We start from the raw sequence: 26997 nt of genomic DNA on the forward strand, positions 1-26997 counted from the left end.
TACCTGCCCATCGAACGCACCCTATTCCAATAGGATGTTTAACTTGCTTACCTTCCCAGCGGAATCCTTCACTTCTTTGCTAAACAATAGATACAATTCGAAGAGAAATATGTGCCGATCTCTACCTTTCCTAATTAATTGTTTGGGATCCCACACGGTAAACGAGTCCTGTAGTACAACATCACCGAGAGTATCTATTCTTACGTCGCAACCTTCCAGCATGCTCAAATGTAAGGCATCGTTTGCTTTCTTAGGCACATTTAACATCACTTCTAGTCCATCTTTTATTTCGCCCTGTCCTTCTTGACAACAAGCCTGAGTCGTGTAAACCAAGAAAAGAACGTTAATACGGACAAAACAGTAATCGTAACAATTACGATCGCAAGAGAATACGCATGCGCTTATTCGTAAACGCTTATTCGTAAACGCTTATTCGTAAACGCTTATTCGTAAACGCTTATTCGTAAACGCTTATTCGTAAACGCTGCTGGCCTTGGACCCTGTCTCGTTAAATTCTCTACCTGAAGATCCTTGAGCAGTAGCTGATACTTGGTAATTCTTTGTACGGGTTTAATCAAGTATGCAGCGATCGGATGTTCGACGCGATGTTTCCTTTGTAATTCCTCGAACCACGTCCCGCCATGAGTAACCAACAACTGATTACTTTCCGGCTTGTTTTTGCAGTACATCACGTACATGTCGAATTTCGGTGCCTGGATAAACAAACCACATTTCATGAAATTCGAACAAAGTTCAGCAACCGTCAATTTGTCAAGCTTTCCAGCAGTGAGAGTGACACCAAGCCTCGAAACGAGACCGTCGAGACAGACTAGTCACTCACCCATGTCACGAAACAATGTCCAACGTCCTCCGGCATGGTTTCGTATTTCTCGAGTTCACGAAGGAATATGTTACTATGAAATTGATGAATCTCCTCCATATTGCTAAAAATTATAGATTCTCGACCTTGCAATCCCATCGGAACGTTTCCTTTTCCGCATCGCGTTTCTTCCAAAAAACACCGAATGCACGTTTCCAAATCTTTCACATAGGTACGTTCCGTTTGTAGCAATTCAGCCATTATAAATCTGTCGTAACGTAACAGTCGATGAGAAACGAGCGAAACAAATAATACTACAGAAAAATAAATAGTATATTCAGCTCGATACGGGACATGTGTACATGTACTATAATCATATTCTATATACTATACTACATATAGGAGAAAAAACAAACTCTTTTCGTCGTGCCGATCTCCTTTTCTCCTCGTTTAATTCCTTCAGATCTTTTCCCTTGATTTTCTCCTCGAGCAAAGGATCCGAATTGCGATCGATAGACAAATCTTTTTGACCATCGTCGGACTGAATTCCTAAATCATCTTCGATTTGAGTCTTGTAACAATCCATCCGCGTACTAAAATCTTTGTATCGTTGGTCCACTTCGGCAACAGACTGCTTGATCGCTGTCGCGTGAGCATGGCCCTTTTCCACTAAATTGTCCGCCAATTGAATCAACAGTTTAACCCTCTCTCTTGTTTCCTATATACGAAAAGAACAAATCGAAAATAAACAGAATCCATGGCATAGCCAACGAAAAATTTCGATAGCTGATCGCGGTACGGAACGAAACGGAAACGGAAACGGAAACGGAAACGGTACAGGTAACGGTAACGGTAACGTATGGAGCTGAAAACTCCTTACTTTTGCAGCTCCTTTAAACTCGTTGTGCTCTCGTAACAACTGCTCGTTTTCGATACGATTTTTTCCAACGTTAGTATGCGTGGCTAAATATAGTTCGCCTGTTTCTCTAATCCATTCTAAAGCTTGTTTAGCGCTGCGCTCAAACAGTACATACTGATGACACTGATCCAACCGCTTTTTACGTTGAGTCCAGTACTCGAGCACTCGATTCTCCTTGCAAAGTAATTCTTCCAAAATACCTAAAATACGATACGATACGATCGACATAAACAGATTTAAACTTCGCTTACATTTACTATATAATTTATCATTACAATTAACGGTCGATAATTCATCGAAACATCGAGCGAAATATTCTATTAAAAAATTGAATCGAAATGGATTAACGTGACACTAACTTTTAACTTTATTCTCGGAACCAGCGCTGTTTGCCTGGTAACTATAAAACTGGAGACTGCGATTCGTATATTTGAGAAATGTTTCCGCAGTTCGTCGTACTAACGTGCAGGCTTTCAAAAACGCTTCCTTTTGTTCTTGATGTTTACCGACAAGTGTCGGCACTTGCGTAGCTTTTTCGCCAGAGGCACACCAATCTTCGTCCCTTTTGTATTCACGTTCGAGGCTATCTAATACGGAACGCACTTGTTCCGCTGTCTTGTAAAAGTTTATACTAGCGGTTACTAATTTATGTCTCTCCTCTGCACACGTAACTAGTTGCTGCCATCTCTTGGTCACCTCCTCGGCCACCTCCCTTATACTCTTCGGATCGTAATGATTCGCGCTGACGAGCGCATCGGCCCTGTGCTTTACCTGTGTCAACCGATCGACACGAATTTCCATTTATCGTTTACTAGTAATCTTCGTACGTTACGAGTACGCGCATCGCTCCTAATCCCAACTTTACATAGGCATCAGACTTTAAACGAATCGTTTTACTTACCTGAACAGCCGAAGTATGTGTTTTTTCTATAGCAACTTGAAACTGTTCGTGTTCTAGGCGTAACTGGTCGGCGTCTTGAAGATTCTCCGGGACTCTCAACGATGCCAGCAGCATAGCTTCCCCGTTACGAATCCAGTTGGCTACGTGAGTAGCGTCGGTTTGCAACTGTACCAATTGAGAAGCTTGCTCCAGTCGAACTCTTCTCATCTCTGCTAGATCTTCCGCGTCCATTTCTCTTTCGTTTAAGAATTCGAGAAGTACTTGAACCCGAGAAGTGGCGCTATGTTGTCCATCTGCCATTATACAGACTCCAGATTGTTCCAATACCTACATCAAACACAAAATGTTTCATTCCTTTCCTTTCCTTTCCTTTCCTTTCCTTTAATTTCCTTTCATTAATATGGTAGTCGAACGCGTTATTAGAGATTCTTACTTGCGCGAGTTCTTGACCTTGTTGTAAAACCTGAAAAGCGGTATTCTGCATGTGAGCAACGCCATCGTTGTGTACACGTAACAATTGCTCCGGTGAACCTTCTCGAGGTGGGCCTTGCAATTCTTGTGCCCACATCTCCAACTGTCCGCTCGCTTCCAAGGCATCTCTTTCAAACACGCGCAATCGCAAACAAAGTTCCAATCTCAATTTTCTGGTAGCCCACAAATCTTCCAATTCTTGTCTTAACCCGGCTAACCTATCGAGTGCAGCTTCCACCGCAGTTATCTGAAAGTGACCTCGTAAGGTAAGAACAAGGACAAGGAAGAGTTGTCTTAACCTGATTGGAACGAGACAACTAAAATACAATCGATTCTATATTCGGGCATTTCTCTCTGTTACCGCGTATACTCTACTGACAATGAGATGGCCGTACGCGAACCGTCTAATCGAAGCAAACCGAACGAAAATACCAGACCAACGAGAAACTTACGGAACCGGTGGTATCGGGAGCATCGGTAGATTCTCGAAGTTCCTGAAGTAACGCTTCGCCTTGTACTATAGTCGACGCGCAAGCCTCCAAGCAAGATGCTCTATGCTGCGCGCACTGCTCCAATAGCCTTTCCGCCGTTTCCAAATTCTCCGCCACCTCGTCCTGTTGCAATTCTTGCCGCAATTCGTCCACCCAACCACTCAACTGCACAACAGACAATCGAGCCCGCGTATAGTGTCATTTTATTCAGTTACACTTTTTCGCAGTTTTCCTTTAGAATGATCGCGATCGATTTTGTCAACATTTACCTCTTTTTCGTGCGTGTAAAATACAACCGCTAAATCCAGTCTTCGTCTACGTTGCTCGACTCTCGCTGCAAAACTGCTCACGTGAGCTTCCAATTCCTGTGCCACGGCATATATCTCATCCGCAGCACATTCTCCTGTGTGCGCCAATTCTTGTGCAGCGGTAAGTAATTTGGTGGCGTTCGTGTAAGTATTCTAAAACAGCGAGGAAAACGACTAGTTGGTGGTACGCTTTCAAAGTATTCATTCGCAAACATCTGAACGCGATAAATCGATCGAAAATTACCTGTGCAACGTTTTCAAAGTGTTCGTGACTTTTCTGATACACCCTTGCTTTTTGAAGGTTTCGACCTACTCCCGTGTTCTTTCTAATAAATACTTCGCCGTGGTTCGTCAACCAATCTAAAACTTGTTTCACATCCTCTTGAAATAATCTGCAATTATACATACATATATCCAATCTAATGAAAAAAAAAACCATAGATGACGAGGTTACGAGAAACGATGAAAGCCAATGGAACTGCTACCTTAACGCGAGTCTCTGATGTAGCTTCACTTTTCGGGCATGCCAACGAGCTTCTAATGCTCTGTGATGACCCAAAATTTGATGAATCACCGCCAACACATGCGACGCGCCCTCGCTATAATCCGCGGCTGGATTTCCACTCATTCCCGAATGCCCATCGATGCTGTGCCCATCTTGGCTCTAAACAAATCAATCACAGTTATCGATTTGGTCGTTCAACTTTCGTCCCGTAAATTGGCCAGTCTACGTATCTACCAATCTACGTGTGCTATTGTCATGCATTGTACCGATAATCGTTGGACCGTTCGTTGCGAATTCATTCAGAAATCCGTTGACACAAGTATTACGTTAATTGAAATATTTACTCTATCAAGAAATAGATAAAGTAATAGCTAAGAAGAATGCATGCACCAGTTCAGCGATCGAGACGGCAATCTTTAACGAATTCTCCAATTGATAGATCGAACAAGCATGCGAAAGCCATTTTTCTATTGCCAAAGCGTGTCGACGAACGATGTCAAGTGTCTCCGAGTAGACAAAATAAACGACCAAAACTATTTGCTTTGCAAACATGTACATGCACGTACACTCATGCACACCAATGAACGTACATGTTTTCTGGCTGTATGGTCTATTCCTTGCGGTTGATTACAGACTTGCACCAGATGATCCAGTTGGTAAAGAAGCTTCTTACTGGTACTATGCACCTAAACAATAGGATTTCCCAAAACCATATTTAACATTTTCTACAGTCAACGTTCGTCGTTTAATTCGATATCTCGAGTACGTAAATCTATATGCAGAAGAGAAAATTAATTTTATTCGCGTTGGTAGGTTGTCGCGAATTCGAATATAATCCAACGCGCGTCCGCTAACCCCCGTATTTCTTTGCAACATTCTTTTTATCACACCCGCATACCAAGCGCACGTCCACCGGTTAGAAGCTATAAAAAGAACAAAATTACTAAATGTTTCGTACATAATCGTTGCGAAACGTGTCCAAGCTCGGACCGTGGGTCGAACTCAAGCTGTGACAAACTTGCAGCATCGAGCCTAGTCCGCTCAAAAGTGCTTGATACGCGTCATAAACCTGCCAAACATCATTATCTTTTACCAAATACCAATTTTCTTTGTAACGAGTTGTATCTAGCTGAATTATACCGCGTGAGTCGTAATAACGTTACGTTGAAAAGACAATTAGTTTGAATAGAATTCAAGTAGCTATTCCACATCTAATAGCTATTTTCCTTTCATTATTTCTTTCTTTACTTTGTTGCGTGCGCGTCTATCGCTAGGAATCAAATGTACGTAAAGAGAGACGATAATAAAGAATCACCAACACGGTAAGAATTACCTCTGTATAGGCTTGACACATCGCCTCGTAAAGAGTTTGATGTTGACGTATGTGAGATTCCAAGATTGGTATTTCGTTAGCCAAGTTGCCAGCATCGCAAGCTTGACTCCATCCCGCGACGTTATCGACGTACTGTTCGGCCTTGTGATGAAAAACAACGCTCAAACTAAGAACCGCCGTACGTTCGTCGAGTCCTGCCGCAAACTCTTTCCAAGCTCGATCCAATCGACCGGCTACAGCTCTTACGTGTCCGGCTGCGTAGTGCTGCGTTTCGAGTAAACGACTGGCCATTGTTAGAATCTTGTTAATATTGACGTAAACGTTCATAGAACTCATAGTGAAATGCTTATGTTCTTCCTGCAAATTTTTGGCCAATTGATACGATCGACCAATCTCTACGTAATTTGCCAAAAATCCTTCCCTATTGTGACATATCCAATCGAACATTTTTTCACAATCTTGTTCAAAGAGTCTTAGTTGAAAACATTGATCCAATTTAAGTTTTTTAATATGCCACAACTGCAAAAGATGTTGTTGCGCGGCATGTACCGAATCCAAGTGTTGAATCACTAAGGTTGCCAATGCTCGTCCATCCGGATCGGTACCGCCAGTCGCCCCACTTTCGATGCTACCTCCTTCGCCACTGGTTGCACCGATACCTAACAACAGCCGCGTAAGCATGCGATAAACGTTTGTTTCGTTTTCAATTACTTTACTTTAATTTAATAATAAAACAGTGGTTCTTACTATTATCGAAACGTTGCAGTAGTCTTTGGCCGACAACTTCGATCTCTTCTACCGGAACTTTCATAATTTTCTTCTTCATTTCATTGTGCAAATCAATTCCGTGTTTTGCTCCAGCCACATCGTCGGCAAAATCATTGCGACTTAAATCTTCTTGCAAATCGTCCAATCTATCGAGAAGATCGGCCGCCTGCCACGTAAAATCCTCCACAGCGAGTCTCGTATCGATCCACTGAGCGTGATCGTATTGCAGAGATCCATCCAAATCAGCGGTCAACTGTGACGGATCGATTACTTTTGTCAAGGCGTCCAAACTTATAGTGTTTATCTAAAATTGATAAATATTTTTATTTATTTATTTATTTATTCACTAGAAACGTATTACCTTGTTTTAAAAACCTTACCTCAAAATTATACTTTTTTTGTTTAGCCAAAGTTGTTCGTTGCTTTTGCCAGAAATTCTCCGGTTTGATGATAAATGCGATATGAACAGAACGATGAAAGTGTTCGTGCAACACCTTGAACAGAGAAATTTAAATCGGTGTTACGCGTTTACGATTCGTGTACGAAAGTAATCGTTATCGCATTTAAATTTGTATAAAAAACGTCGAACAAGTTGTACGAAAATACAACCTTCAAAATAGGTTTAACAGAGTCCCAAGTAGCACCACGCATATCCACAACCACGGTGAACCGTAAACCTCTGACCTCATCGGTAGGTACGGTCAGAAGGTATTGCAAAAGACGACGATAGTCCTCGGGTTTTGCACGTTCGCGTCTCGGAGTGGTAGGAAAAACAAGTACAGGTCCGCCTCTACGATCTCGACCACCCGGTAGTATAGCCAAACGCTCTTGAAGCAAAGGCAAAACCTCGGCTGCTCTCGTCCCATCCATTTTCTCTCTAGTTGCTGCTGTTCTTTAATTAGAAGAAATCTAAACAATAAAATATCATCATATAATCATAACATATAATCATAAGGTATTAGACTTTTAGAAACAAGGAAAGACAGATACTTGTACGGATGTATTTAAAATAGCTTTCGTCGTCAACATTTTAAGTTAGGGTCTTACCCTAGGTAAAAAACCATTCAAAGTTAACTTTTACATCTATTTGTTTCAAAGGTCGATACGTTAAAGAGGAAAAAGTTGAAATATCCTGGTTCGTGGAGTCTGGTAGTATTTTTCATATCGTTTGTTTTACTGGATTTCTCGTTGAACAAAATAAACGATTAAATGTCGTTGAAATTTGTTGATTTTGAAAAATAGAAAACGACGACGTACGGTAAAATTTCAAAAGTCGCATGTATCCGATTAGCACCCGTAATGTTGACATATGATCGTTGTCGTTAATAACGGCAGCCAAGACAGCGATAAATTGTCCAATTGTAATAATTATTCGATAAATTACGGTGGAGATAGACTCGACTTGGACATTAGTCCGTTGTCACAACCGTCGAACCTGAAGCGAACCCTTCATCGTTGATTGAATTGCGACTATCACCACTGTCATATCATTGTCGTAAAATAACATTTAACTCTCGGTACATTCATCCAACGACGTCGTACGCCTAGTAATGAAGACCAGTAAAAATCAGATAGCTGCATTCGCTCCGAGATCGTATTGTTTCTTTTGGTTTGTCCGTTGACGTATCCTCGAATGTGATATGATGTAGATGGTAAAATTAGTGGGTAGATTGTACAATCGTAATCGTAATCGTAGTCGTAGTCGTAGTCGTAGTCGTCGTAGTCGTAGTCGTAGACGTAGTCGCAGTCGTAGTCGTAGTATCGTACGGTACGTAGCAACTAGCAGGCTAGCAGTCCTAGCACGTTTAAGTAAACCACGAGTCACAAATCACGAATCAGAGAGTACGGTTGACTCGAAATGAAAATTGTTTCTCTTACCCGTTAAAGATTACTTCGAAGAGACTTGATCCGCTCCGATATCGTTACTTACACGTTATACCAAGCACACATTTATTCGAAGAAACGTATCGAGATTCATATTTGTTTGCCGGCGTTGAAACTTTTGCAGTCGCGACGAATGCGAAACTGCAAAATTACTACCTGCCAATGGCAGCAATGGCAGTCTGCCATATTCGTACTTTGTACTGGTTCGAGTCGAATTTGGTCGAATCGAGTCGAATCGATCAGAATCGAGTTCCAACTCGATACAATCGCAGATGACGGTAGTAAGGCCAATTTGGACCATTCGCATGCAGCATGCAGAGGGGAATTTATTAGAATTTATTGAAATTGATGTTTTAGTTAGGCACGAGAATAGCAGGAGGCGCTAGTTGAAACGTTCGTGGTGTCTCCTACCAACCGGCTCGTAACTAAACTGTGTAAATATGCCTTTGGCCAAATGCAGTATAGTAATATCACAGCAATACTCGTTTTCACTGGGAAACGACTGGATGCGAAAGTTACCAGTGACCACAAGTGACCATCATCAGTGACTATAGAGCCAATGGAGCTGCACCTCGGGTTATGTCTTCTTCCGCACGACATAGATACGCAAATTGTCGATTGTTAGTCTAAAGATTAGACTTGCAATGATAATTACATGGTATCATTAACATCGTATTGTATGTCTACACATCGCTAGATCTAACCACGTCAAGATAAGAATAAATATTATTTTATCGTCTATAATGCAAATACCGCCCTATATGCATTACCACTCGTTCCGAACAATCCATGTACGATCACTTTTATTTTGTATTTTGTACATTCGCATATTTGTATCCAAGTTTAACACGTCTGCGTAGATATCGGTTAAATTATGAGCAATATTATATGTATTGTACATCGAATATATGTATGTATTTATGTATTTAGGTAGTTTGGTTCTAAATTGAAAGGAATAATGCAACGGCAACGGCACCGGCAATGGCACCGGCAACGGCAACGACAACAGCAACGGGGCAGCAACGCCTGCGCGTTTACTAGTAAACCAGAAATGGTGTATCCAATTCACCTTGTAATAACTCTCCTCTCCCCATAGTTTTGGCGGTGGGTGGGTGGTATGTTACATACATACGCTTACGCGTCGTTGAGGAACGTTAGCGATGAAGCTAGCGGTAACCTTCCTCGTAGCCGTGCCGTTAATCGTCGGTCGGTCAAACGCGCGGTCTTCTCGTCGTCGGCGTCGCCGTCGGGTCGTCAATTTTACAAACGCACATACGTTCTTCCGTTGGTTCGTTTTCTCGGTCGACCGACGCCGACGCCGACGCTGACGCCGACGCCGACGCCGACGCCGACATTCAGTCAATCGGATGTCACCATTCATTTCTTTTTGCGTGTTCCAGTGCTTTCGAGTCTTTGGCGATCGAGTACACGCGAGTTGTCGTGCTTGTGAAACGAAATGGCGAAAGAGAAGACGAACGATTGCGATTGTCCGATGTACAAAAATTCCTACCATTTTCGATGCAACGGTTGCGTCGAAACAGCCTTCCAGTACCGTGATCCGAATAAGATTTCGTTCTGATATGCAAAAACGAACAGTATGTCCATCGAGACGGAAAGAAGAAAAAGAAATTGGAAATTGTTCGAAAGCGCGTACCACCACGAGACGCTGACAACGAGATGTTTTCTTTTATTACTCGGTTTGACTACAGCAGGATTTTGCAATGCGAAACAACAAGCAGGTGCGTGTACCGACTTGATCGTCTTTTTCATTCGGCCATGACAATATAACGACAACAGCAGCAACAACAAACAACAACAACAACAACAATAACAATAATAATAACAACACGAAGAGCATTCGCTGTTGTAAATCGATTCGAAGAAGTAAGGGCGCAAAGCGGTGTTTGTTTTGTATGTACAGTATACACGCGTATGTCAAATAAAACGCGCGCGCGTAACACTACGTTTACAGAGAACGAAAGTAAATCTGGTAGTTGTATTCGTAATAATAGTACTGTATACTGTCAAAGTTTTGTACCGTACGTTGCATAATTGTACAACCGCTGGTAGCGAGAAGATAATCGTATTTTATATGGTGACAACACGGATCGATAAGAAGGCATTTGGGCAGTCATCGGAACCATTATCGACCATTTGGTGAAGCACCGTACCGACGAGCATGCGCGTTAAAGTATATAAATTAAAGAAATAACGAAACAAGTTGCAAATAGATGATTCACGTTTTGCTAACGAAACGATCAAAGTAAATGCGTCTCTTTTTCATTTTTGTAATTATATAAAATCGAAATGGCGTCGTGTCGATAAAATATCTTTTTTCGTATACCACACGCGTGTCGTATCGTTTCGTTTCGTTTCGCAGCATGTAAAGTTGAGCGGTGGATAAGTTTTCCTATTAAACGAGATCTAGGTCATGAATGATTTCTCGTTAGCGTTGCGTATACCTACCGTAATAATTTACTCGCAGATACTGATGGATTTCAACAAAGTTGCAAACTCGAAGGTCTGCATCCACTTTTGATCGTTACCTACAAGAATATCGCGATATCCGTAAGTGATAACAACACCCATCGTTATAGTACTCGCGATGCGCGAGTATACATGTATGCGTATGCTCGACTGTTTGTTATCAGGTAGATAAAATTACTGTGCCGCATGGGGAACGGGTGACGATAAGATGCAGGGAACTGGGTAAATACAAACTCGTCGGTGATTCGTTGCTGCATTGCCGTAACGCGAGTTGGAACGGAAAACTACCCTCCTGCATTCCGACAACCGCAATCTCAAATTATACCGGTGAGTAGGTAGTCGAAGATAGTCGTTGGCTTTTGAACTTTGTCGAAAATCGAAGACTCGAATTTGTTGGAATAATACGATATACAATTATAAAATTCGACGAGGGAATTATTATTAAAGATTGCAAAAGTTTAAAGTTGTCTCAACAAAGAAGAATCGAATCCTCGTATAGCCATTCTCCTCTGGTGATTGTTCGAGGAGTAACAGAAGATGTGCCGCCAACGATCGTGTTTGGATTACCAGCCGGCTCGGCTGCCGTCGAACCGTCGGGTGCTCTTGCAGTCTTTCCGGGGAGCATTCTTCATTTGGAGTGTCTATTCACTAGGAAACTTGGTAATCCAGAATGGACTTGGACTTCGACGTTTCGTCAATATTTGACCGGTGAGTATATCGATCGTCGTCGTCGTCGTCGTCGTCGTCGTCGTCGATGTTGATCGAAAAATTAGAGCCGGGCACCGTTGCATCGTAATCATCAAAGATCGTTTGAAATGAAATGTATTTTGATTGGTTGCAGGATGGGCGATCGCCGCTCGCGAGAGAGATTGGAAGTATCGGTTATCGATATATTACGCGAAAGCTCAAGATTCGGGTGTCTACACGTGCTCTACACCACGTGGACTATCAAATTCCATCCGTGTTCTCGTCGTGGGTAAGTTCTTTTTTTTCGCGACTATTGTTACGTGCTGGTTTTTCTTCGGAAACGAAAAGATGACAAAAGAGGATGAAATTGTTGACAAAATTATTTAACCCTTTGACTGCTACCTCGGGAACTGCGCTTCTATTTCTGTCTTCAATACATTATTATAATAAGTGAAATGTGTTTAGCGCGATACCGACAGCAAGCCTATCGGAAATTGAAACGCGCCCACGTATCGTTAGTCTTGCACGTTTCACCTTGCAACGTTACAGATGTTCAATGCCCAGTTTTAAGCCTACCCGAACCACCGTTGATCGGAAAGATCCAAGGGGCGCGAATGGGTCACGGAGCAGTCTTCGAATGTCCTGCCAGCTATAGGCTAGAAGGTGCCGCTGGTATAACGTGCCAATACAACGGTAAGAGATCGCAGACAAGAATTGGAGTTTGAATCGATATTCGAGGAAACACAATCATCGACTCATACTTGTCGACATACTTGTTGCAATGTTCCCATTTTCTGACGACGATGACCTATGTTGTTAGGTAAATGGTCCGGTGATATGCCACGATGCGAGACAATCAAATGTCCAGCTATTAACACATCTACCGACATATGGCTACAACTTGTCGAGTACAATAATACCTTTGGCGGTAAAGCTGTATTCGCTTGTATGTGGGGACAGAAGCTATCGGGATCGCAAAGCGTAGAATGCAAAGCCGATGGTTCGTGGAGTGGAGATATGCCGAGCTGTACGGGTAAGCCGACAACTCTCATCTTCGTCTTTATAGTTTCTACTCGTACCGTACGTCAGGCTCAGGCTACCTATACCAAACATAAATCCAATCGCTTACCGTACGATATATCACTTTCGTTCAATTGAACGGAAATTTTGTATACATTTCTTTTCTCACCAAATGCAGCACGAGTTGTGGGTAGCGCGAATTAGATCTCGATAAACATTTTTCGTCGAGTTTAGCCAAGGTTCGTTTCTAGTTCCTAGCGTATAGGTACATATAAGAATATCTGGCGACATCGTGTTCTATACAGAAATTACCTGTCCGGCACCATCGATACCAAAGAGTGGACATATTATCGAGCAAATGCATCGGCAGCACACATCCTTGGGAAGAAAACAACATCGTCGGAGTCGTGTGTACAAAGTCGGTGCTCTCGTTCGATTCGCTTGCTCACCGGGACATGAACTTTTAGGCAAGGCTTCTATAATATGTACCGAAAATGGAACCTGGTCTCATTCGTCGCCAGTTTGTAAGTTTTCTTTTCTTCTGCGAATCGTACTCGTATTTTTCCTGCTTTTCATAATATCCGCAATGGATGTCGATATCAAATAAATTTCCCACGATCGAATCGAATCGAATCGAATCGAATCGAATCGAATATATTTGTTCGAAAGCGATTTCAACAAGCTCGATTCGATTTCCAGGTGAAGTGAGATGTCCTTATCCCGGCGATCCGCCACATGGACGAATCGCACCACTCAAGTATTGGTACAAACCTGGGGATAACATTCAGGTAACGAAACATCAAGTCCAACGAAAGAAAACTCAAATACGTGTCGTTTCATAAATCCTTCGTTTTTTCGTTTCTTCGTTTACGATCAAACGGAATTATGTACACAAGTTCGAATACGATACATGTATACGTATAACCCATCGATTTTGAGCAAATTTATCTATCGTCCCAATTATTCACTAGGTAACCTGCTCGCCTGGATACGTAACACCCCTGGAGCCTGTTCGAAAACCAACGTGTCGAGAAAACGGTATTTGGAGTGCGCCACCGCCTCCTTGCAGATCGTACAAAGATGTTTAAAACGAACAACTTCCGAGTAGATCGATGTTGAAAATCGATCTTTTATTAAATTTTCTCAAATTTCTGTCAAGGTTCGATATGTACATACATCGTATACAGACACGGTTCTGAGATGCAAGATATCGATTATTCGATAGTCGTGAAATAAACGGTACGTAGTTACGTACATATCAATCGAGCTTTCTGTTTCTCGTATTTTACCATTCGTCGACATTTTCTTTGATATTACTCGAAACAATTGACGAACATTTCGAATGATTTCGGCTCGAGGTTAGACTCACCAATTTGACCCATCGAATATATAACGACGAATAAACATTTTTAATGACCATAACGTCGTCATCGTCATCGTCATCGTCATCGTCATCATCATCGTCATCATCGTCATCGTCATCGTTATCGTTCTAGCCCTTGCTCTATCGCAGTAAACGGGAAAACGAGACAATTAATGAAGGAGGAAAAGAATGAAAGCGTACAAAATCTACAATCTACATACATACATTAATCGATACACGTATGTGCAATAAATGAACGCGATATACAGAGATTGAACGATACCTAATCATCCCAACATTTAAAAACATAGATTTTCGCAATTTTTTCCTTGTAAGTGATATACATACATATAGATGTAGCCATATAAAGCTTAAGAATTTAAAAGATTCCCGCATTAGTCTTCCGCGGGGGTCTTTTCAAAGTTGTTTAGCTATACGTGTCAAATAAAGTTACGTTATTCTCTAAGATTAAAAATTCTTATCGACTTCCTTGACAAATGTCTTTGACCTCGTACCTGAAAACACAGTATCTCGTTTCAGATAACATTCTATTGTATAACGATCGGACGACTCGCGACGAGTAATCCGTGATAAAAACAAATCGCATTCGCGTGCTATACTTGCGAAATGTTTGCCAGTAAACGAGCCGAGATATCTCGTGGAATAAAGGACGAAAGATGGTCAACGAAAGACAAACTGGAGCAATATAGAGGGATTCTAAAATTGCACGGTTGGACAATATACTATAGTACCACGTACTACGAACCATGCACCAACAAGTGGAGTGATGGGGATTACGGACACACATGTAATAAAGTAGTAATAATTTATAATAGGTATACTCACACCCATCGTTCCACTGGCTGGTATGGAAAATTTATTGTTATTCGAATCTTAATGAGCTTAGCTTAGACGTCTATGCTGCGCATTCTCTCATTCTCTGGCCGTATACCTATATCTTTCCATACTTTTACTTGTGCTTTCGGTTTTGTTTGTTTGATTCTTTCTTTCTAGACATTTTTTAATTCGTTCTGTTTAGCAAATAAAATTGAGTGAGTCCCGAAATGCGTGTATAGGTCGCGAAAAGAAGTTACGAACGCAAGACGCTACGAAACTAAAGAAGAGAATATCTTGGCAATTGACTTTATTCCGAGAGGACGTAAAGAGATATCGTCGAATCGTAAGCGAAACGGTGAACGGAATCGCGAAAACTCGTACGCACAGTTTGTTGCGAGATCGGAAAGATTTGCAGTTCAAGTGGCATGGCTGCAAAGTAAAGGTAAGCGAAAATTATTGCAAGATTACCGGTGTCTGTTGTGTCGGTGATGAAGCGTAGTTGTTCGATCGAACGACTTTCAACTATCGGAATGTGACGTTTGCAGTACATTTACGACTCTATTTACGAAGAGAATCATCGAAAACGTCGTCAACTGGATAAACTTCGTTACGAGAAAAGAAACAAGATGAAGCGATGTTTCGAACTACAGGTAATCGCGTAACGCGACGCACGTTAATGCTAAAATGCTGGTTTGCGTTTACACGTGTACTTGGTTGTACTACATAACATTGTAAGGATACGTGATCTACGTGATACAGTTGGAATATGCGGAACTATACAACGACTACGCGCAAGAACAAGAAGAACCATGGGCTCAGGATCAAACGCAGCAACAACTCGTTACACGTTATCAGCAATCTACTGCGAAACAAAATGCAGCAAAGGCTATAAATATAACGTACGCTTCTATGCTTGGAATCTTAAAAAAGGTGCGAGTCGATGAAATATTATAGTTAGAGGCGATTACGCGTATAGGTTAGATATAGTATAGTATACATAGTATATCGGATTTATCGTATCGATGTAAATATATTTCGAGTTGGACAGGATGCTATACACCACGAAGCACTGTTGAACGCGTTGAAACAAGATCGGCGAAATCAATGCGAAATAATATTCGAAGCAACGATAATGGGTCAACTCGCGGTCGAACAGTCGGATGACATCCGGTATAAATGTAAACAAATTACTCGAAAAGTTTGGGATAACATGAAGGAAAGAGAACGTACGTTAACCCTCGCTCGCGGTCAGGTCCAAGACCTATGGTCGTTTGCGCAATCGTTGATACGAACCGAAGTAAGTTGCTACCAGCTACGTGATACGAATCGAACTGTACAAGAATCAAAGTCGAAACAAAGAAACCTAAAGCTTAATCTGTACGTCGCAGAGTGAAACAATGTTCACCGTGGGAATTGCGCGTGCTGCGAATGCATCGAACCCAACGCTAGAAAAGCAAATAAAATCTTTGGAAAAAATATTCGATAAAGTTAAGGAATCGCTACTTGTACGTTCTTATCGAGAATTGCTATCCAGGTATTGCCATTTATTTTTTAAGAAAACGTTCTCCCCAAAACTTTCTTGTGCCCGGCCGTACATAAAAAGTGATAAAAAGTATCGAACACGAGATGAAAAAGCTATAGAAAAATGGAAAGTTTCTCTTGTTTTGAATTCAAAGTATTTCGATATCAGAACACGGACTGCTGATCTCGTAAAGCGTATATGGACAAAAGCCGATCGTTGTCGCGTAACTTTCTTTCGTTCTCGTATATTCCGATTAGACTGGAGGACCAAACCAAACAAAGAACACGATTGCTCGAGCAATTTGATCGTAACATAAAAGAACGCGAATCATTGTTGAATCAGAAGAACGACGCATTGTCCACTCTCGCGGAAGTGAAACACACTCTTGTGGCAGGGGTGGAAGAGTAAGTAACGCTATACTTTTACGCTTTGGATCGTTAAGGTTAATGTTAACGTTGGATAACGGACAAAACACGGCTTCATTCGGTTACAGATACGACGCGGACAGAAATATTCTACTGGAACAAATCGCGATTCAAAAAGAACGCGAACTCGAGCACAGAAAGTCGAGGAAAGATCATGGTGAATTATTAATGGATATCAGAGCTGCGTTACAAAGTATGGTGGCCATGTTGGTTTGCGTGAGAAGGGGAGGAGTTAAAATGCTAAGAAAACAAACCGATAAAAGGCCAACGAGGGACGAAAAAGATGATACGAATGAATTAGAGCTCTACTTACCCGTAATAGAAAAAATGGAAACGGAAGGTAAACACCGAAAAATGGTTAGCATAGTTGAATTAATAGGAAAGAAAGATTTCAAAATACCGCGAAATCCCATTCGTACAAACACGTCTAACCAAGCCAAAATATAGTTTTCTTTTACACCTTCGCATCGCGCGCATATATGTATACAGGGTGTCTCAAAAGTCGGGAAGGAGCCGGAAATGGGGGGTAGCTGAGACGATTCTGAACAACAATTTCCTTTGCAAAAATGTCGGATGGGGCTTCGTTAAGGAGATATTAAGCGAAAACCCCGACCAATCAGAGCGCGCGTAGACCGTTCGAGCAGCCGCGGTAGCGAAGGCTACGCGCTAGGCGGCAGTGTCAATGTCCTTCGATGCACGTCGAGTCGCTTGTTCGCGTACATGCGCGGTCGTCAGCGTCTGCTACCGCGTCCGCTCGAACGGTCTACGCGCGCTCTGATTGGTCGGTGTTTTCTTTTAATATCTCCTTAACGAAGCCCCATCCGACATTTTTGCAAAGGAAATTGTTGTTCAGAATCGTCTCAGCTACCCCCCATTTCCGGCTCCTCCCCGACTTTTCGGACACCCTGTATATGTATATGTGTATATATATATATATAAATATAGGTTTGGCGTTATTATCGACCGTAAGTCGAAAAGTAGGAGCACTGTTTGGTATGAGTAACTTCGAATTTGACAAAGATAGAGAAGACAGAGCAAAAGATTTATATCAAACTTACGTCTCCGACTATCATTCGAGATTAAAGTTCGACAGCCAGAAATTGGAGCCAACGGGTAAGCGGAATCGTTAGATAAACGTACGTATCGTTTGTTGTATCGCGGATGTGTAGCGCATCAACGATCGTAAACGATACCACGAGAAAAATTAGAATCTCTTTACTCTTTTGACTACATCATTTTTATACGATGCATTCGTTAGGTTTATTTGTCGAGCATGAAGCTATCGATTCTTCGATACCAACACGTGCCGAGATCAAGTTAAGAAGCAAACAAGCCGTAGAAACCTATTTGCGACTAGAATGATGTCTTACTCTTCTCATTCATCTGACAAATCATTAAATAACGGTATGGATTAATTTAAGAAAAGTCTACGAAGCAAATCTGGATTGTCTTTCCTATGATATACATACACAATTTGTTAACAAAACTCTTTGTATCGTATATAGTAGTAGTAACTGTGCTATATCATTCCTTTTATTTATTTATGTATTCATATTTTTTTTTCTTTTTTTTTTATAACACATTATTTCATTTCAAGTCATTAACTCGACCCCATCCCAAACGTTCCTTTTTCATTTCCGTTTTTAGCCAAGAGGGTAGATCCTTGTCGAGAGCATATGCATTGGGATATTTCAGAGGTGGTTTTGGTACTTTAAAAGGATGAACGTTTTTTAATTTTCTTAATAGATATTCTTTCATTATCTCTTTGGGATCTCTGTACCTGTCCATATATAGATTAAATGCTTCTTTCAATGGAAACCATTTCTGCGGTTTGATGTACGGTTTTGGAAAATCATACTGAAATATCGGTTCTTTCGTATCTGCAAAGGGTCAAGTTAGAAAGCGTATAACATTTGTAAAAGTTGAAACTATCACGATAGCGATACACACCTAACATGGAATGATAAAACTCCGTCACCGTGGGATCCCAATCGCTTTGATAAAATGCTAAACCAGCCGGAGTAAGATGGTCCTGATGTTTACGATAAAATTCCAATGTACTCCAGTTGCGTTCGTTCAACTGTAAACTACGATGGATATAAACAATGTAATTTAAAGATGACAAGAACGGATAGTTTATTATTCTCTTTATCGAAATTGTCGAGTTACCAAGGTTGATTCTTTTTGTATTCCGTGTAATCTATACGCCGCGTTTGCTTATAAAGCACGAATATGTACCGATAATAACCGACACCTCTAACTGGAATCGGTCTTAAGTAATCCATTATTTGCTCTCCACATTCCAGTTTGTTCTCAGGAATATTTCCACTGAAATAAAAAGTATCGTTGAGCGTTAGTGTTATCGGTCGCTTCGACGCGCGTTGGCAAATGATGAGAATCGTGTTTGCTCACAGAAACCAATGGCAGTACTCGTCCTCTGAATTTTGCATGTTGCCATCCGGCGTAGACATTACCAGTGTCCATAGTGTCCCCGTTTGCGCTTTGTATTCAACGACTGGAGGCTTGCACGCTTCTTTAGGTTTTATAACATTTCCCTTATGTACTCCAACAGACTTATCGTCGTCGAGATTATAATTAATTTGTAATGGTACAACAGGTGCAAAATATGCATCGCCGAACAGATGTTGAAAAATTCCGTAATGCTCGGCGATTCTACGAATGTCAAACGGACTATTCGTTTCTAACCAACTCTCCTTTACGTAATTTAAATCGACAAACACTACAAAAGATGTACACGTTATTATTGTTGTAACGTCGTATAATATTCGTACGCATATTATTAGAATGGTACATTTGCTACGTACACGATCTATTTCTCGATCGTCTCTCCATTTCGGGATCCGATCTTATAGCCGTCCTCTTAGTCCACCAAATTTTTTTGACATCCTTGGACGGTTTTGGTACGGCAAAACCTATGTCTACTTTAAACGATACTTTTGGATCCTCTCTGTTTAAGGCTAAAAGGAATGCTATTAGAAATTTGTCGATCTAACAAACATCGTTCTTTGCTTACATTCGAGTCGCTGCTTTAGGGTACGAGCAATCATCGGTGGCTTCCCTCGTATACGATGTCCATGTCGAATTTGTTCTATACGAATTTTGATACGCGGCAGAAAATCTTTAGCGTATATTTGAAAAATTTTGTTCGACATGACTGAATAATTCTGAACAAGTATTAAGAAGATTTAACGATTTAACAATTCTTCCATCAAAGTTGCAGTCTCGTTTAGCCCGATCCTGTGTTTATTGCCGTTGCTAGTATAGCAGCACTGAGCACTGAGCAGCACTGGCAATAGCGGTAATGCTGCCAATTAGTGGCTACTACCAGTAGCAGTAGGCTAAGCTCTCGTATTAAAAGTTGGTAGAAAGTTTGTAGCGCCGTGTGGGAAAAATTCAGCCAACTAAAATGTGGAGCGAATGTGCGTGTATGCATAGATGTATATACAGTGGCGAGTTTTTTAAATTGCTTTAAATTATTTAAAAAAAAAGTAAACCAGACAAAGTGTAGACGCAGTTGAAAGGATTTCCGTCGTTTCGGAACATATAATTTTTCCTTTCTTTTAAACAATTTAAAGCAATTTAAAAAACCCGCTACTGCGTATACACGTATGCATACAAGCGCATGCGCTCGACATTTTAGTTGGCTGAATTTTTCCCACGCGGCGCTACAAACTTTCTACCAACTTTTTACGTCAACTGTGGTTTACTGGTACGATTGCGCTTGACTGTGCTTGACCAAGTGCCGTTTGGTGCCGTTGTGCCTGCCATCTGTTGCCATCTCTCGATACATCTGTCAACATCAACGGCATCGAAAGTAAGTATAGCAACTTGTATTGTTACAAACAAATTTCATATTACCATAAATATAAGGAAAGGTGTATATCGAAATTTTCTGTATTTCGATCGCGAGCGTTTCAAGTATATTTTTTCAAGCCTAAATACTGAAAGACAATAAACTAATAAACAAAGCACAAGTTTATGGTTACGGGTTACGAAGAACCAATGAGATTCGCGCAGTCCTGCAGCAAACGCAATTTTTGATCCGTTGGCTTTAGCGTCCGAAGACGAAGAAAATGTCCGATAAAATCGAAGAAACGACCGAAGAGGACAACTCGGTTACGATGTTGGATGTACTACGGGAGGAAAAGCAATTGGAGGAAGACGCTTATGCAGTCTTGGGCGCATCCGATGACAAGAATTGCACTTATAGCAAGGTTTCGTTATATCAGTATCAACTATTAACATTATCAATGTCAGATACGATCCAAGTATAAATAGTTTAGTCGAACCGTTTCTTCAATGTTTTCAGGGATATACGCGGCAGGCACTTTACGCTTGCAAAACGTGTTGTCCAGAATCGATACGAGCTGCTGTTTGCCTGGCCTGCAGCTTTCATTGTCACGAAGGTCACGAATTGGTCGAACTTTATACCAAAAGACATTTCAGGTGCGATTGCGGCAATTCTAAATTCGCAGGACAAAAGTGTAACTTGGACGTGGTACGTTTGATATAATATTTCTATCTTTTGTTACAACTAGACGTTTTCGTTGGTACTCGATGCTTGTAATTCTAATCGATCGTTTGTAGGCAAAAGACTCTGCAAACTCTGAGAACCGTTACAATCACAACTTTGACGGGCTCTATTGCATTTGCAAGAGACCGTATCCAGATCCAGAGGACAACGTGAACGACGAAATGCTGCAGTGCGTAGTTTGCGAGGATTGGTATCATTCCATGGTAATGCATTTACCGTGCATTTTCATTACAGCTTCCGTAATCTGATTTCGAATAATTATTACAGCATCTAGAATGCGAAGAAGGCATGCCGGTAGACGGAGCTTACGATGAAATGATTTGCGCTGGATGTATGCGGAAAAATGAGTTTCTTTGGAATTATGCAGCGAAATACGGGGGTAATTATTAAGAGAGAGCATTCCGTCACTACCGTTGTTTTGGTTCGTGATCGGTTAGATGACGACCTCTAACATTATTCATTCGTCTGTATCGTAGTGTTTGCGAAGAGAGAAATTTCATCGACCGGAACGCAAGTTGAATGTATCGACATCGAAAACCAGCCTAAAGGATGTACGATGCCACGAAAGGATTCTGTAAACAAGGTGTCGTCGAAAGGCAGCTGTTTCTGGTCCGAAGGCTGGAGAGCTGCTCTTTGTACGTGTAAGACCTGCACGATGGTATGGCTTTTTCCTTACCTACTCTGAATTTTTTTCTTTTCGTACCGTTAATCGATTTCTTGTATTTTCTTAAGCTTTATCAAGAGAAAAATGTTACGTTTCTTCTCGACCCAACCGATAGTGTACACGCTTACGAAGAAGCGGGTAAAATTAACAGTCAAGAATCGCGGTACGAAAAAGGTATGAAGGCTCTCGCTTCTTTAGGTCGCGTCGAACAACTGACAGCCATCGAAGGTAAGGCGATCGAGATACGTTGTCGACGAATCGTTTTCCGTTGCGAGTGATTATTTATATCTGTTGTTTCGTTTCTTTCTTTGTTACATGTTACGTACACAGAGTACAATAATATGAAGGAGCGATTGAAACAATACTTGCAGAAATTTGCTGAAAACAAAAAAGTGGTACGAGAGGAAGATATAAAGGAATTCTTTTTAGAAATGGAGTCAAAAAAGCGGCCAAAAGTCGTGGTACCGACATACTGTCGCTGAAATAAATTAATCAAGTATCCTTTATTTGTTTTCTACAGAAAAAGTCGATGTATTTTCATTACGAACTACACTACTCATTCTTTGTATTTTTCATTCAGTCATAGACAATTTTTCTCGCGATGTCGTATTATAATCATATTATTATTCTTATTCTTATTCTTATTCTTATTATTATTATTATTGATATTGATATTGATAGTGATATTGATATTAATATTATCATTGATTCGTATTTAATATATCGAAGTTATTCGCGTAGCTTGCAATTAATCGTGAGGTATTTGTGATAAAAAGAAGAAGGAAAATGTTTGGGTATTTTTGTAAAACCTCGAATCGTACGATCCGTTTCGATTCCACTCTTTTATTCGATCGAAAGGCCAATTTTACGTTGACATCGTAAGCTTTGTTTTCGATTGATAATCCCTTTCTTTTCGGATTTTGAAAAAGTGTATCTGAATAATTTTGTATACAATTTTAAATTTGTTTACAATCTATTCATTTTTACCGACAGTAGGTTAAATAATGAAATTTACTTTTTTTTTTTTTTTTTTTTTTTTGACGATTACGTCCCCGGGTCGCATCCGGGGATTGGATCTAGCACTGGATCGAAGCTATACGACGCAAACAACAACGAATAAATAGCGAGATTCAAGGTAACGGTGAAATTGAATTACGCGAAGAGTGTGGTGACGAGGAAACGTAAACATCGAATACTAGTATCGCACGTAAACGCAAACAAGTGTGCGAGTTGACGCGAAACGAAAGCAAGTATAATTGTCGATAAAGTCGATTAAATTCCTTATTTAAGGAAGGAAGGAAGAAAGGAAGGCAGATAACTTTATTCGAGTTTACAAAGTAGAATTGGTCGTCTCGCGGTTGTGCAGCTCCAAAGGTATCACGAGTATCGGATCCGTAGAATTTGGTTTGTCCGTGTAAATGGACCAGGTTCTGTTTACGCAGTCAAAGATACCTGATAGAAAGACGATTCGATCGATAAGTAAATAGAGGCGACGAGTAATAATAATACGAAAAACGCGTACCAGTGGCGATGGTTTTCACATAGTCGTCTGGTTTAATTTCCTGATAAACTCTGTACTCGTTGTCCGTCTGATCGCTCAGAATGTTTGCAACATCCTCGCGAGATTTCGCGGGAGGATGCTTACAGATCGTCTCCATTCTCTTTACGCTGCTGTCTATAATGATACCTTGGACTTCTGGAATGTTCAATCGAAGATATCTGAAAATTCGGTAGGATTTTTGGTAGACCGATTGGATAATGGGTGTCGCGGACAAGTACAAGTACCGGTAAAACATGTTTGCGCGCGTTCCTTGGTTTACTCACTTGTTACAGTGGGCGGTATTTTCTCCAGGACCGATGGTTAAGATGTTCAATTGGGATTGCGTGTCATCGATTTTGCATGGACCGATCTCGGCGTTGTGAAACATTCTGTCTCCTTGTTGCGTTAAAAACGTCATGTTTACCGAGAATCCTTCGGCCGCACCGAAACCGTCGTTTTTCAAAATTTGTTGAGCTTGCAGATAATTCTCAGCGGCAAGTAAGCCTCGGGTTATAAAGTACCTAGCTGCTTAACGGAAATTCGGTTGTTTAAGTTGCATAAAGTAACGCATAACCATACGATACGCGATAGAGAAGTCTGACACGCTGAAATGGTATAGACTAGTATACATACATGTATACATGTAGTCTGATTGTGAGAAGGCTTCGCGGATAGGATAATGTACTTACGCGTTTTGCCGGACCTCAGATTCGCAGCGCTAAGAGTATTGACGGTATAAACGAGACCGTGATAATTGTAACCCATCGTGTATCCTGGCAAAAAGCCGGCATAGCTCAAAGACGTGAATTTTTCCTCTTTGCAGCCTGGTTCAAGCACGTGCGCGGAAACCAGGTACCAATAATTTAAAGTTTCGCCAAGCGCGTCTTCGTTATGTCCTAAAATTTCCTGTTTAAACATTCGAATTTAATGAAAATTTCGTTGAGAAAAAAAGTGGCAAGTTTGCGACCACGAATACGAACGCAAAGGTAATAAATATAATAATAAATAATAATTGGTTGGTAACAGTTATTTCGGTCGCTTATCTACCTGTCCTGGCTGATTACATATAATGGTCGAACAACCGACCGGTAACTCGTTCCCTTGTGCTCCTCCGTTTGCTACGTTTGGTACAATGTCGTCCAAATGCATCAAAAACAGCTGCGAAACAAGAAAAGAATTTCCGATGTAGCGTCGATTTAGCGTCGCATCTAAATGTAACATTATAACATTATCCTAATCGAAAATCGAGCGATCGATATCGACTTTAGTCGACGCTATCGACCGTACCTTATGAAAAGGAACGTTGGCTCCATCGGACGTTCCTTGGATTTCCCTAAGGTAACCGGGAAATTGCTGTTGTACGCAGCTCAGAGTTTCCTGGTAAATCTTGTTGCCAACAGCGGTCTCGTAAAGCGGTAAGTACGTTTCATTGAGCGGTCGATATACGTTAACGTACCGTTGAATCAATCCGGAAAATGTACGGCCCTAATGGGAAAAGATATGTTTACGTTTCTCTTGTTAATAGCTCGCGTTCCAAAACTCGTTCCTCGTTATATCGAGTATCGAGTATCGAGTATCGAGTCGATCATCGATTCAATGTGCCGAAAACGAAATCAAGTGTCGCGGGAGTGTTGCGTTGACCGAAGCCCCTTCAGCGAAAACGCGAGAAACCTGTTGCTAGAAAAACTTGCTATATATCATTTTACCGAACAACTAATACACCACCGTATGGAGTCATGTATTATATAAGTAACGTTGCGCAACGTATTCAATCTCTTGGAAACAAGGTGCGAGAACGATTCGCAGCTCATGTATCTCGATCTCTCGATCTCTCGTTGCGACTCTACTCTACTTTACTCTTTATTTCCTCTCTTTTTCCTTCTTTAGCTTCCCTTGATCCTCCATATGTATGTACGTATATACGCGCGAAAAAATCAATCGTTGAAATCACATTTCAAGAGTCCTTATTAAACGAATGATCGAAAAGTGAGAAATCCTGAGAACTGGTTACCTCGAGCATGAGATTGAAATTGAAAAGTTGCCGGTTACGCGTTTCAGTTGACACGCAACGATGCGTTCGATTATATGTACATACATACCTACGTCTAGTTAAGAAAGTAAACAGACGGGATGTAATTAACAAATTTAGACACACTTTGCATTCGTCTTATCTCCAAAGTAGTCGATTTCCTTTGGAACAGAGAGGCGGAATCGATCGTGAAATCGTTTGTAAATCAAATAAGAATCGGTAAGAGCTGCTCGAAATCCTGCCCGTTAATTATGTAATTTCTCACAATGAAATATACATATACATATATGTATGTATACGTATGTACGTCGTATAGTGGTACTCGTAACAGACGACTCACGAGTATTCGACGACAACGTTTAAACGAATCTAATTAAAAAAATTGAATTCTTACGATATCGAAGCCAATGTCGTAATGAGTGCCTCTGGTATGAATTACGGGAACTGTCTGCCTTCTCCCAATATTCTTCGACTCGATCATGTTCTCGGAAGAATATTCCAGCGTAGTCATACTTTGATCAACCATCCTCGTCTGTTTCGAATTACAGTAGATAAATTTATCGTTAACGAGAGCAGTTGTCGTTACAACTACACATAATTTCGCTAATATTTCGCTACACGCGGCGTTTACTCGTTGCCGTTATCTTTTCCACTTGTCCTTTTCTCTCAAACATCATTCAAATGCGGTTCGATACGTCGCAACGATACGTTTATACATCTTGTTCTTTAGTATCGTTAAAAATCCCATTTTTCTCATACAACGTACCCCCCCACCCTCTGCCGTCGCTCGCTCGCTTGCTCGGTATCTCTCTTCCTCTCTTTGTTTAGGCACACGCATGTCGTTGCGCGCGCTAGAAAATACAAAAATGATCACCGACGATAACTCGCGATCCCATACATTACAAGATGCCCAACAACACACGGAATTAATGATTAGAAACGTGCCCGATAAACACCAAACGATACGATTCCTTTTTAAATACATACAGCGACCGGTGTATTGTTTCGACTATTTTCTTTCAATTTTATGTCGTATGTTTAACTCGTATACGAAGCATTAATATTTAGTCAAAACTCACGAATCCCGAACAAACAGAAGGACATTGTAATTCGTATCTCGATAAGCGAAACGCGAGTGAAAAATCACAGAAAGTGGACGATGCCGTGCGAAGAGCGCGATTCGGATTCGAATTCGAATTCGAATTCGGCAAACATACCTGCGGTTACTTGGACGCGTGAATCTTTCACTCTTTTAACGCGACGGTTTTACGCTTTTCGTGTGAATAGGTTGCACGTGTCGCGATATCAACTATCCAAATATGAACATTTATAAAAAAAAAAAAAAAGGAAAATAATTGGAAAGAAATAATCGTAGACGTGGTTGAAACCGCGATGAACGTCGCGCAACTGACGGTTCACGATCGGCGTCTCCGCTACAAACACTGTAAGTCTGTCTAATCTACCTTTT

General features: G+C 41.0%; 6 protein-coding genes and 1 long non-coding RNA gene across 21 annotated transcripts in view; 3 read left to right on the forward strand and 4 right to left on the reverse strand.

Moving 5' to 3' along the window:
- Positions 1 to 8601, reverse strand: part of LOC128894877 (triple functional domain protein) — a 21840-nt gene extending 13239 nt beyond the window's left edge. For 3 of the 8 annotated variants that reach the window (XM_054156916.1, XM_054156918.1, XM_054156917.1), the window contains exons 1-18: positions 8395 to 8601; positions 7126 to 7408; positions 6897 to 7010; positions 6496 to 6820; positions 5749 to 6407; positions 5374 to 5484; positions 4396 to 4574; positions 4155 to 4302; positions 3872 to 4063; positions 3564 to 3767; positions 3074 to 3358; positions 2641 to 2967; positions 2099 to 2510; positions 1701 to 1939; positions 1237 to 1538; positions 842 to 1088; positions 522 to 713; positions 52 to 315 (exon numbers count right to left, since the gene is read on the reverse strand). In XM_054156916.1, coding sequence (XP_054012891.1) covers positions 52 to 315; positions 522 to 713; positions 842 to 1088; positions 1237 to 1538; positions 1701 to 1939; positions 2099 to 2510; positions 2641 to 2967; positions 3074 to 3358; positions 3564 to 3767; positions 3872 to 4063; positions 4155 to 4302; positions 4396 to 4574; positions 5374 to 5484; positions 5749 to 6407; positions 6496 to 6820; positions 6897 to 7010; positions 7126 to 7386 — 4461 coding nt within the window. In that variant the 5' untranslated portion in view covers positions 7387 to 7408; positions 8395 to 8601. Of the gene's footprint in view, positions 1 to 51; positions 316 to 521; positions 714 to 841; positions 1089 to 1236; positions 1539 to 1700; positions 1940 to 2098; positions 2511 to 2640; positions 2968 to 3073; positions 3359 to 3563; positions 3768 to 3871; positions 4064 to 4154; positions 4303 to 4395; positions 4575 to 5005; positions 5102 to 5373; positions 5485 to 5748; positions 6408 to 6495; positions 6821 to 6896; positions 7011 to 7125; positions 7426 to 7773; positions 8192 to 8394 lie in introns of those variants that run through there. The other 5 variants (XM_054156915.1, XM_054156909.1, XM_054156912.1 and 2 more) reach the window with 4 other exon arrangements.
- Positions 8602 to 8885: 284 nt separating this feature from the next.
- LOC128894904 (locomotion-related protein Hikaru genki) lies at positions 8886 to 13861 on the forward strand. 6 transcript variants are annotated; one of them, XM_054156981.1, is made up of 12 exons: positions 8886 to 9058; positions 9331 to 9606; positions 9801 to 10139; positions 10886 to 10968; positions 11052 to 11214; positions 11413 to 11595; positions 11729 to 11863; positions 12124 to 12267; positions 12395 to 12607; positions 12900 to 13118; positions 13294 to 13382; positions 13566 to 13861. In XM_054156981.1, exons 3-12 carry the CDS (start codon positions 9998 to 10000, stop codon positions 13680 to 13682), a joined length of 1488 nt encoding a protein of 495 aa, XP_054012956.1. In that variant the 5' UTR covers positions 8886 to 9058; positions 9331 to 9606; positions 9801 to 9997; the 3' UTR covers positions 13683 to 13861. The 6 variants fall into 6 exon arrangements, with proteins under 6 accessions (XP_054012956.1, XP_054012957.1, XP_054012958.1 ...); XM_054156982.1 differs by having other exon boundaries at positions 9331 to 9572; XM_054156983.1 differs by having other exon boundaries at positions 9331 to 9515.
- Positions 13692 to 18263, forward strand: LOC128894899 (uncharacterized). 2 transcript variants are annotated; one of them, XM_054156964.1, is made up of 11 exons: positions 13692 to 13833; positions 14498 to 14687; positions 15034 to 15236; positions 15340 to 15444; positions 15554 to 15724; positions 15843 to 16091; positions 16183 to 16328; positions 16574 to 16720; positions 16810 to 17081; positions 17687 to 17854; positions 18000 to 18263. In XM_054156964.1, exons 2-11 carry the CDS (start codon positions 14585 to 14587, stop codon positions 18101 to 18103), a joined length of 1668 nt encoding a protein of 555 aa, XP_054012939.1. In that variant the 5' UTR covers positions 13692 to 13833; positions 14498 to 14584; the 3' UTR covers positions 18104 to 18263. The 2 variants fall into 2 exon arrangements, with proteins under 2 accessions (XP_054012939.1, XP_054012938.1); XM_054156963.1 differs by lacking the exon at positions 13692 to 13833 and adding an exon at positions 14147 to 14288.
- On the reverse strand, positions 14165 to 15106 carry LOC128894929 (uncharacterized). The gene is made up of 2 exons (XR_008461645.1): positions 14804 to 15106; positions 14165 to 14472 (listed from the first exon to the last, which is right to left on the reverse strand). It is a non-coding gene; the product is annotated as an uncharacterized LOC128894929 (long non-coding RNA).
- On the reverse strand, positions 18181 to 20045 carry LOC128894913 (39S ribosomal protein L38, mitochondrial). Its single transcript, XM_054157002.1, has 6 exons — positions 19776 to 20045; positions 19567 to 19719; positions 19154 to 19481; positions 18911 to 19069; positions 18692 to 18828; positions 18181 to 18621 (listed from the first exon to the last, which is right to left on the reverse strand). The coding sequence occupies exons 1-6, from the start codon at positions 19912 to 19914 to the stop codon at positions 18329 to 18331; spliced, it is 1209 nt and encodes a 402-aa protein (XP_054012977.1). The 5' UTR covers positions 19915 to 20045; the 3' UTR covers positions 18181 to 18328.
- Positions 20046 to 20207: 162 nt separating this feature from the next.
- LOC128894915 (putative E3 ubiquitin-protein ligase UBR7) lies at positions 20208 to 22462 on the forward strand. Of its 2 annotated transcripts, none has more exons than XM_054157007.1 (8): positions 20208 to 20576; positions 20738 to 20976; positions 21072 to 21260; positions 21350 to 21499; positions 21564 to 21675; positions 21773 to 21954; positions 22029 to 22188; positions 22291 to 22462. In XM_054157007.1, the coding sequence occupies exons 2-8, from the start codon at positions 20836 to 20838 to the stop codon at positions 22440 to 22442; spliced, it is 1086 nt and encodes a 361-aa protein (XP_054012982.1). In that variant the 5' UTR covers positions 20208 to 20576; positions 20738 to 20835; the 3' UTR covers positions 22443 to 22462. The 2 variants fall into 2 exon arrangements, with proteins under 2 accessions (XP_054012982.1, XP_054012981.1); XM_054157006.1 differs by having other exon boundaries at positions 20818 to 20976.
- Positions 22445 to 26987, reverse strand: LOC128894912 (beta-alanyl-dopamine/carcinine hydrolase). The gene is made up of 8 exons (XM_054157001.1): positions 26747 to 26987; positions 25924 to 26061; positions 24788 to 24985; positions 24548 to 24658; positions 24190 to 24406; positions 23785 to 24025; positions 23483 to 23679; positions 22445 to 23412 (listed from the first exon to the last, which is right to left on the reverse strand). The coding sequence occupies exons 2-8, from the start codon at positions 26053 to 26055 to the stop codon at positions 23291 to 23293; spliced, it is 1218 nt and encodes a 405-aa protein (XP_054012976.1). The 5' UTR covers positions 26056 to 26061; positions 26747 to 26987; the 3' UTR covers positions 22445 to 23290.
- Between the last annotated feature and the right edge of the window lie 10 nt (positions 26988 to 26997).

Source organism: Hylaeus anthracinus, unplaced genomic scaffold (genome assembly GCF_026225885.1).
Source record: "Hylaeus anthracinus isolate JK02 unplaced genomic scaffold, UHH_iyHylAnth1.0_haploid 4, whole genome shotgun sequence".
Taxonomy (NCBI): Eukaryota; Metazoa; Arthropoda; class Insecta; order Hymenoptera; family Colletidae; genus Hylaeus; species Hylaeus anthracinus.

Coding starts and splice junctions, on each gene's coding strand:
- LOC128894915 (XM_054157007.1), top strand. CDS start 20,836: ATGTCCGATAAAATCGAAGAAACGACCGAAGAGGACAACTCGGTTACG. Junction 21,676..21,772: donor TTATGCAGCGAAATACGGGG/GTAATTATTAAG, acceptor TCTGTATCGTAG/TGTTTGCGAAGAGAGAAATT. Junction 21,955..22,028: donor CGTGTAAGACCTGCACGATG/GTATGGCTTTTT, acceptor TATTTTCTTAAG/CTTTATCAAGAGAAAAATGT.
- LOC128894899 (XM_054156964.1), top strand. CDS start 14,585: ATGTTTGCCAGTAAACGAGCCGAGATATCTCGTGGAATAAAGGACGAA. Junction 16,092..16,182: donor AATCGTTGATACGAACCGAA/GTAAGTTGCTAC, acceptor TGTACGTCGCAG/AGTGAAACAATGTTCACCGT. Junction 16,329..16,573: donor TATCGAGAATTGCTATCCAG/GTATTGCCATTT, acceptor TATTCCGATTAG/ACTGGAGGACCAAACCAAAC.
- LOC128894913 (XM_054157002.1), bottom strand. CDS start 19,914: ATGTCGAACAAAATTTTTCAAATATACGCTAAAGATTTTCTGCCGCGT. Junction 19,720..19,775: donor CCTAAAGCAGCGACTCGAAT/GTAAGCAAAGAA, acceptor CATTCCTTTTAG/CCTTAAACAGAGAGGATCCA. Junction 18,829..18,910: donor TACAAAAAGAATCAACCTTG/GTAACTCGACAA, acceptor TATCCATCGTAG/TTTACAGTTGAACGAACGCA.
- LOC128894912 (XM_054157001.1), bottom strand. CDS start 26,055: ATGGTTGATCAAAGTATGACTACGCTGGAATATTCTTCCGAGAACATG. Junction 24,407..24,547: donor TATGTAATCAGCCAGGACAG/GTAGATAAGCGA, acceptor ATGTTTAAACAG/GAAATTTTAGGACATAACGA. Junction 24,026..24,189: donor TCTGAGGTCCGGCAAAACGC/GTAAGTACATTA, acceptor TCCGTTAAGCAG/CTAGGTACTTTATAACCCGA.
- LOC128894904 (XM_054156980.1), top strand. CDS start 9,998: ATGTCCATCGAGACGGAAAGAAGAAAAAGAAATTGGAAATTGTTCGAA. Junction 10,969..11,051: donor ACAAGAATATCGCGATATCC/GTAAGTGATAAC, acceptor GTTTGTTATCAG/GTAGATAAAATTACTGTGCC. Junction 11,864..12,123: donor CATCCGTGTTCTCGTCGTGG/GTAAGTTCTTTT, acceptor GCAACGTTACAG/ATGTTCAATGCCCAGTTTTA.